Here is a 9,825-nt window from a genome sequence, read left to right as displayed (position 1 = left end):
GATATTGTTTTCAAGTTTTAAGCTCCTAGAAGGCCGTAATCACATATGTCTACTTAACTGTTCACATGTTCAACTTCACCTACTGTTTATCTGAGCACATATTTTAAGGAATGATGATCAATGAGATTAAAACACAATATGGTAATAATTTAATAAAATGACTTAATTACCAATGGAAGGCTTAAGAAAATCTCCATGCAGATGAGTCAATAAACTCCCCATGAGGAAACCCAGCAGAGTTACACTTTGAAATAAAGGATTCTTTACAAACCTGTCTAATTAAAGACAGCACTGGCATAGCATCCACCAACTCTACCGTGACTCCTGAAAGAAACTCATGAAATTAAATAATGGCTGGTGTAATGGCTTTACACCAGGCTTGGTTAGTGATCACTTTTCTTGCACCTTCTCCTTCACATTCATATTTTCCCAGAACTTCCCTACTCCAAAAATTACTCCCTTCTCTTAATCAAACCTCCAGCTATCTCTAAAACTTCTGTTTATCTATTTCATACTAAGGTGTGAGTTGCTAATAGGTTTAAATCTAGGGAGTGAGGTCTCAAGAGGAATTCACATTTTAAAAGTGAGGTGCATTTTGCTCAAAATTCCACTAATATAAAGAGTGAGTGTGATCCTTTGCTATATCAGCAACACTGTGCCCCAACCTTCTCTGGGGGCCACCAAAGTCTCCTGACCCCCTACATTCCAGAAATCAGGGGTCAGCAAGTGGGTGCCCTGCTTGTGAAAAGCTGGTGACCTCTGGGAGGGAGCCTGTATGGAAGCAAGTGTTAATTTTCAAAATGTGACTGGTTGTGATAGCAGCAACCTCACCTCATCACAATGTCCCTTGGAATGTTTTCTGAGTAAGGGGTCTAAAAGTGATCTGTCATCACTGGTCAGTGGTACAAGCAGCTCATTCTTATATCCTTGCCCTTCCCCCCCGGACCCAAAACAAAACATCCCACTCAGCCCTCCTCTTCTCACATTTGAATTTTCATGTGTTCAACATTTGTCAGGTCTTCACCTTCAATGACATGGTCAAGGCACCAAGAAATTATATTTAACACATCAGAAATGAATACCAGGCCCATTTCCCCATGCCTTGTAATCATAAGCTACAAAATTTGTGTTTGGAGTATGCATGTGTGGGCCTATTCTTGGAACAACATTTATAGACACTTCAAATGATTCCCCTCCAAAGCCATAAAAGGGTTTAGTAACACACTTTAATATATAATTTCTTAAGCATTTTTTAATAAAATACAGATATATAATTATAATTATCAATGCCTGTATGTCATTTAATATAATGATAAAAGGCTAGTCTTTGAAGTGACATGATGATTAATATTTACAGTAAAACCTAAAGGAAACAGCATTTGTACAATATTGCCAAATTGAAAAGAAAAGATTAATTAAAAATTCTACTTGTATTGCGGTGTCATCTCAAATCACAAAGAGCAAAAAGGAAAATTCTCTTCTTATTAATGCATATAGGTACAGATCATTACTTTCTATGTTTTCTCCAGATGGAAAACTCTCTTGTTTTCCTTAAATTATACCAAGCACTGAGGCTGGGATGTACTCATAATAAGGACTTTTCCCAAATCTTTGTCAAGTTATTAATACCATACATAAACATCTTATGTAGATCTACCTATTGGATATACGTCATGTGCCTTCATGCTAATTTTAAATTTAAAGATCAATACTAATTTGACAAACTGTTAGAGAACCCATGAGGAAATTTATCAGTATATATAAACAGAGTCACATTCTGTACAAATACTGTTTAAATAGTAATCTCCCTCAAGATGTAACAGCCATGTTGTTTTAAAGTAAAGAAGCAAACCAGGAGCTCTGCCCTAGCCCCATCTAACCTAGGGATGGGTTAAAGCCATTCTGTTTAGCACTGAAACACACTGCTTTCGCTTGGCAAATATATGAAATGTAGTGAGTCAGTGGACACATGATTTTATCCTCAATAGACATATGGTAATGCTCTTCACCTTGCATTCTTAGCCTTTCCTATTCATCTCATTATGTGCTATCAAAGTTACTACATGCTTCGAAACCCTGTATACATTGTTTTAGGGGTTTTTAAAAAATAATGCTGTTTTCGTTTTTTTTTTTTCAGTTTCGAGGTTAAAAATGATGTTGAGGTTAAAAGTTTTACAGCTCCTTTATCATAATTGGTATCTTCCTCCTTAGTCTTCCAAGAGGAACTTTATAGTAATGGGCTTTGGCCTTTGCACTGCAACCCCCAAAAGACAGATTGCTGGAGATAACCCCCTGAAATTCCTTACAGCGTTATTTAACACCATGAAGGCCTAGAATCTATCTGTTTTGAGAAAGACTCAGACAAAGGGACAAGGTTCAGGAGGGGGGAAGGTTTCAATTTGTAGGAGTTATGAGACATAAATAAGTAGCATAAATGCCTTTTTCCCTTACTTATAGACCATGGGTCAGGAATCGCAAAGCAAGATGGAAAAAAATCCTGAATTTAAAAAAAAAAAACACTATAAAAACCTAAGGGATAGCTAACAACATTCTTCTTCTTGATTTAAAAAGCTAGACATTTCTCATTGGAATCAAAGAATTTGAGGTGGATTTATTTTCTTTTTGCCATTCCAGTCATATCATATATTCCTCCCCTGGTGAAAACTGGAATTTAAAAATGTCTATAGGACATTCTTTAATAGTCTACTTGATACTAAATAAAATGAGCAAAACATCCAAAATACTGGAAATTTATTCTCTGCAGATGAATAAATACCTCTTACATGTCCAATAGAAAGTGAAAAAATTACAAGCCTTTCCATTTTCCTTAAGAAAGTAATTATTATGGATTATGAATTTTTATAGGACCAAAGTCACCTAATACCTGTGATAAATAAGAGCAAGTAGGAACACAAAAGCTAATCCTTCATGATTACAAATACCTCAGTACTATTACTAAGACTTCTACTGACTTAGGTTCTCACATTGTGCCCAAGAATAACAGAAATCACAAGACTCTGTGTGCTGGTTACTGCTGGTTATCAACCCTCAAGTAGGAAACTGTGTAGAGCATTTTCCTGATAAATTAAGTTATACGTCTTAGTCTGGTTAGTGTCATTGCCAAGTTTTAAGTTTGCTGTTTGGTTTTTTAAAAAGTATGAGAACTTTGGTTAAACATACTACATTTATGCCAATACTCTGTGTAACTGGGGGAAAAATAGAGGGAGGATGTGGTTTTGTAGGCTGCAAAACTCCACATGCCATATACAGTATACATATGTACCAAAGATAATTACAATCTCACCATGAGAAAGTCAAAAAAACTCAGTGAGCCTTCATTTTCTATTATATGTACATTTTACAAGCTACTGATAAGTTTCTTTTCATATTTCTTTCCAGAAAGAAAAGACAAGGAAAACGAAGAAAGAATATACATTAGCCAGATTCCAATGTAGTTTAACTTAAAGGCTTCATCAGACCATATGTGCAGACACTTGAGATGATGAGAGAGTTAAGCTTCCTAGGGTCCTAGAATCAAAGAAACTCTGCTGACCCCCACTGCTAAGCAGGTGCACTCCTTCCACGGGGGGCAACATCTGCCGATCCGTCATGGTCCCACTCGGTGAGGACCCCAAGAAACTTCCTTGGGAAGAAACAATTTTCTCAGGACTGGCAGCCAGTTTGGGGGATGTGGAGAAGTTATATCCATACAAGGCACAGGGGCTGTGTAACCTGAACGTGTTATAGGAACCCTGGTGTGTCTGGTTAGCAGCAAAGGCGTTGCTGGGGGGTGAAGGCATGATGTACTGGAGCTGGGGGGACATCCCAGAAATCTGCATGGATAAGCTGGTCTGTGGGCAGCTGAAGGTGTCCCCATCCGTGCCGCCCATGGACATGTTCACCGAGGCGCTGCCGCTCACGCCCACGTAGGAGGGAGTCCTGGGCGGGGCGAAGGTCTCGCCTGTCTGATTGGTCAGCCTGTTGTAGGTCTCCGCTAAGGATGTGCTGTACCGGTTGAGGGTTAGGCTGGAGCGAGCGCACGCGGAGTAGTCAGCCGGGGCCAGACTACACAGCTGGCTGGTGTTGGGTCCCAGATGGAAGGCTGGAGACGAGCAAGGGGAGCCGGACAGAAGATGAGGGTGGGTGGCCGCAACGCCATTCCCAGAACCTTGGAGTAAGGTGGAGGAACCTGTATTTCCTGCAGAAGAAATTGAAATGTAAAGAGCATCTTTTCCTTTCAATTGTGTACACAGGAGCTAGACGGACTTGTGAGAAGGGGCGGGTACAAAGACGAAAAGGAGATGGTCTCCGCTCTCAGGAATTGTAATTTCATTGAATTCAGACTGAAATATTTTAAACACAGATCTTCTCAATATTTTCAAGGAAACTATCTCCCCAAGGAGTGATTTTTTTTTTCCAGAAGATATTAGGACACTATCACATAGAATTTTCACATTTTCTCCCTCAATTAGCTTTCTCAAAGTTTTCTCATTTTTTAATAATAAACACTACAAATACTGACTTTCCTGGCAACTTTAGAAAATATAAATTTCATCTTACTCTGTATCTTGTTCCAAAAGTTCCATCACCTCACTTCTACCCAACTTTTACTCTTTCTTTCAGCAGAGCTTCCTCTGGAGCAATATATTTTCTTGCAAGAAAAAAGAAGGAATTCAAAGAAAAGAGCCAAATTGGTCAAAGACACATCCTGCCTCAAACAAACTTGCAACTTCCCACTGCAAGCTTGTGTGCATCAATGACTGTACCATTCAGGGCTACTGAAATAAGGCTACGGTCTAGAACTTTATTTTTTTTGTATTGGAGTATAGTTGCTTTCCAATGTTGTGTTAGTTTCTGCTGTACAACGAAGTGAATCAGCTACACGTATACGTATCTCATTTCCAAACAGACAATGGTTTGGTGAATCACATGCTAACACAAGAGCAGAGGTCCAGCAAATAAACAGTCCTGTGAAATAGAGAGGGGGGTTAACCCTGCATCCAATCAATAACAGTGGTGGCGGCTGACTCCCCACTCTGGATTTGCTGACAGATTGATGTTTGCAACTTGATGGAACTTAGGGAGAGAAGAGAATTCCAATGGGCTGGATAGGTTGTAAAACCTTCATTGCTCTAGTGACAGTGTTTTATATAGCTTCTCAAAATAATCTAAAAGCCCAATCTGCCCAATGATAATTATCTAAAACCCAGCAATGCTAAATTCTCAACGGGGTGCTGGGCAGGATCAGGCGTAAAATGCCTGAGTGCAGGAGGGGGCTGCGAGTCCTACCTACCAAGTAGAGAAGGAAGTGTCATCCCTTTCCGTGCTGCTCCCTCTGAGGAAACACCAGCCCTGTGCTTGTAGGAAATACTCAAAGGGGAGCTCAGGGAAGGTTGCCTCAGTGTGCCTGACCTTCTCATCATAAATACAAGAGAACGCTGCCTAGAGGCAATTCTGCTGAAGGAAGAGGAAGCTGGCAAGAAAGGGTGAACCGAGACCAGCATTGGCAATTATCTGTGAAGTATGCCTAGTACCAGCGCCAACTAGTCTACCTCTAATTTTAAGAAGAGATTTAGGGTAAAGTAAAGGTTATGAAATATATAAACAGACTAAAACATCCAAGACTTAACCTTTGACCACAACGGCCATTTTCCTGGCCCATCCCCATACCAGACAGAAAAGAGAGGGATCCTATAATGGGAGGATGTTGGTAATGAGGTTGCCATTACAGAGGACAAGCAATGACGTGTGCATTTTTCAGTGCCTGAGCATCTAGGCAGGACCTGGCTATATACATGACCCAGAAGACATTTTTTTTTTTTTTCGTTTTTTGTTTTTAAGACTTTTTTTGATGTGGACCATTTTTAAAGTCTTTATTGAATTTGTTACACTATTGCTTCTGTTTTATGTCTTGGCTTTTTGGCCGGGAGGCATGTGGGATATTAGCTCCCAGACCACGGATCGAACCTGCATCCCCTGCATTGGAAGGTGAAGTCTTAACCACTGGACCACCAGGGAAGTCCCTGACCCAGGAGACTTTGTGATTTACCTTGCTTGGGAATTCCAGGGATATCTTCAAAGGTGAGGGTCCGTAGTGAAGGTCGCCAGAATGCATATGACTCCACAAGGGCTTCCAAACCCATTCTAAATGGAAGGGTCAGGATGGGGGTGAACACAAGAAGCCCAGTTAGGAGCGGTTGGAGTTTGCACCCATAATAAGCAGCTCAGAAAACACCACTGGTGTTGACAGTGGCCCCCCACATTTGCAGGTGAGGAGCTTGGCACAAACAGAAAAAATAATGGTTCAGAGATGAGCTACCGTTCTGTCACCAGGAGCACAAGAGGATGGAAACCACCCAGGATGTCCTGTTAACATTCTCAGAAAACTTAGCTGATCTCAGGGGATAAAAAGCTGTCCCCTTGTACTAGGAAGTTGGGGTGAAGAGAGTCCATCCTAGCTGCCGTGAGTCCAAGGCTTTGCTGTGATCTGGAGCTCATTCTCTCTCCCTGTTACACCACCCCCCTCGGATGCGGAGAGCTCTGCCACAAAACCACGCCCTGTAAAGAGGCATTTCTATCCATCATTCGGTGCCTCAGCAGCCAGCTGAGAAGAGCACTCATCCAAAGAAAACTGACTTCTCTCTCAGAGGCATGATCACCACACCCAGGGCAGCCAGGTGGGCTCTGGGGAAGAGAGGGCAGCCCTGGCTTCTCAGCCCAGCCTGCAGGATGATCACAGCAAGGTGATCTCACAGGGCGCTACAGTATACGGAGCTAGTACCAGCATCAGACATTATTTTAAAGCCCCTACATACACTTAATGAATGGACACTTAGAGAGACAGGATAACTTCATTATGGGCTACTTACATGGATATATGTATATTTTAAAACAAGGGTGACTACTCTGAATACATAATAAATGTATGTATCTCCTACCGTAAGTGATTCAGACATCACTTCCATCCATCAGATAACTAAGTCCTCCAGGTCATAGAAATGAGGCCCTTCACTCAACTAGCACATTCTCAAGGCCTCACCACTATTTCCTCAACCATCTCAGTGCTAAGCAATTTGTTAATCTAGGTAACATTGTGCTTTTCATGAAATATATAGCTCCACTGTAGGAAATGCCTGATTCCTGAGTGCCAAACAGCACACGAACATCTCTTGTGATGGTCAGATACAGTTTTATTTAATACAGATAATCTGTATTTAATGCTGATATTAAAGACAGGGTCTATCTTAATAGCTTAGACTCCACGTGCTACTTTCCCTCCATCCCCAAGTCATGAGCTATGAGCTAAGACTAGAGAAAACTCCCCTCACAGAGTCACACCCCCTATACAACATGGCGAGAGCTCTCTAAAGACCCATGGTAAGTGACCTGTGCGTGCAGATAAAACCATCTTCCCCTGCCTGCCCTGGGCTGCCCTGAGCATGAAGGACAGAGTCTGGCTTCAGATGGAATCAGTGTGCCCCAGAGAGAGGACTGTTTTGTGGTAAGGACACTGGATTAGAGATCAGGAGAACTGGGCTGTGACTACAGCCCACTAACCTTGAGTAAATGTTTGAAGCTCCCTGGACTGCAGTTTCCCACAAAGTGAGGATTGGAATACAAAGCTTTAAACCCTCCCCTAGCTCTAAAGTTGTTTACCACTAAGTCATTTTTTTTCCAAATGAGACATGCTATCTGTGGCTGACTACAAACCAGATCCAAGACCACTCGACTCAGCAATATTTTATGTACATTAAAGTATTGATTGGGGAGAAGTTTGGCAGCCTGGTCAGTCCCAAAGCCCCACATAACCTGCAGGTTTCATTTAATACTCAACTTATGAATGCTGGGTGCTGTTTAGCTGATTACTCTATTTTTAGCTTGTACTAATACTCAATTTTTATGACTTTCTAGAAACAAGCTTTTTTAAGCTAAAGAAGTTAGGACACAGTTTTGTATAAACTGCTTTGTTAAACCACATAGATGAGTTTTCGTAATTGTAGTTTTAAATATTCAGGATACCAAAGTAGTCCTGGAGTGATCTCAAGGGGAATTTACTAAGAGGTAATTCATGAGCATCTATGGGACCTAGAAATTTATTAGCTGTGGAGATGAGAATCAGTGCATTATTTGCTTTAGCAGTGTAAACTTTATGATGCTTCAAATACAAACCCACAGACCAAATTTTTAGGGAGAAGTTATTGATCCTCCCAAATATATAACCCTAAGCTTTAAAGGGATGTTCTGAAGGTGACAGAGCTACATGTGATCTGATTTGGACCTATTGATATTTTTCTTGAAGCTGCTGTTTCACACTGCAAGTTCTAGAAAGGATTTCAGATATTTTGCAGGAAACAGTTATAAAATATTTATTAGCTGAATCTGGACGTTTTTTTAAAAAAGCCTTCATTTTCTCCAGTAATGGAGACTTTTCCCATCTAGTTAAAGAAAAGATAAAAGACACCTCCTGCAGGAGTGTAGCCAAGACGGTAATTTATACAAGATGCTTTTGAACAATTTCCACATTTTATCACCTCGCTAATTTATGCTATCAAATGGCCAAGTTTATTTAGCAAAATGGTTATGTTTTTCCTGAAGTATTTAAAGAGAAGAAATTTTTGTACCTTCCTGAGTAAAACATTTTATAGGGTCAACCCTAAGGCCTAACTGAAGAATGAAACTATTCTCAGCACATAAATTCTCCTTCACGTAACAAATGTCTTGCAGGAGAGCTTTTAAGGGCTGAAGCTACTGATTCCTATAAAATAGGCTGCAGAACCATAAATAGCCAGGAAGGTATAATTTTTAATTAAATTGTTTTATAAAGTTTAAAAAAATCACAAGTCCAAGTTTCTTTCTTGTCCTGCATAATATGTTTATTTCATGTCTAGGGAAAAATAAAAACAGAATGTGTATTAAAAAGCAGTAACAACAGTGCAAGAAAACTGGGGGTATTAAAGAAATATTTTGAATTTTTTCTCATGGGCTTTTTTCTCTATTAATATATGAAAACATATCACCCCTCCCCCAAGTTCTCAGCACCAACGCACCTTCCTGGTCTTACAGATAACTTTTTTTTTTAAGGAAAATAATACATAATTTAGAAATCTTTAAAGCTGACCAAATTCTCTCTTTTCATTATAAGTGTCTTTTGCATTTATCAGTGGAAAATGTTAAAATCAGATTTTTTTAAAACCGGGAATACTGATTCATAGATATTTAGCATTCCAAAATGGGCACTGAAGAGCTTTCCTATGATAAGCAGGAGAAGTCATTTAAATGAGAAAAAAAGTGAAACTATTCATTTCACTAACAAGAAAGCTACATATAAGTTCAACATGTTTTTCCTATACTAAGATATTGTTTAAACATTTGGAGTAAAATAAAAATTTTTAATTTTAACAACCTTTAAAAAGTGTTAAAGCATAATTTATTATTTTTTGCATGTCCATTAAAAACTTTAAAAGGCTTAGACTCAGGCAATAAACAGTAGCAAGCACCATGGATGCCATGCTTATATACTCCTGAAACAGCCAAAGGGAAGAAAAAATTTCTATCAGACCTAGCATTTGACCTCATGGTACCAAACAAGAGACTTAGTGGTTTACTTTCACCAATGCCTCTGAGTTTTTTTCACTGATCAAATTTTTAAAAACTAACGTCTTTTCATTGTGCTGACTTATCTAGAATTCTTCCTGAAACCTTGTAATATGTATCCTATCATCTCACTTCTACTTATAGGCTTATCCACTATGACTACTACCCAAAATACACCTTTAAAAATATGTTTAAAGTTATTGCTTCAAAAACGAACTGACAGTAATGTGC

At 39.5% G+C, this 9,825-nt stretch overlaps 1 protein-coding gene across 1 annotated transcript in view; it reads right to left on the bottom strand.

Moving 5' to 3' along the window:
- Positions 1-1,207: 1,207 nt before the first annotated feature.
- TBX18 (T-box transcription factor 18) overlaps positions 1,208-9,825 on the bottom strand; it is a 31,126-nt gene continuing 22,508 nt past the window's right edge. Inside the window, exons 7-8 of the mRNA XM_082405972.1 lie at positions 6,050-6,144; positions 1,208-4,198 (exon numbers count right to left, since the gene is read on the bottom strand). Coding sequence (XP_082262098.1) covers positions 3,474-4,198; positions 6,050-6,144 — 820 coding nt within the window. The 3' untranslated portion in view covers positions 1,208-3,473. The remainder of the gene's footprint in view (positions 4,199-6,049; positions 6,145-9,825) is intronic.

This window comes from Balaenoptera borealis (genome assembly GCF_965194805.1).
Source record: "Balaenoptera borealis genome assembly, chromosome: 9".
Taxonomy (NCBI): Eukaryota; Metazoa; Chordata; class Mammalia; order Artiodactyla; family Balaenopteridae; genus Balaenoptera; species Balaenoptera borealis.
The sequence above is the reverse complement of the archived record's forward strand: the minus strand, read 5'-3'. Positions and strand labels throughout refer to the sequence as shown.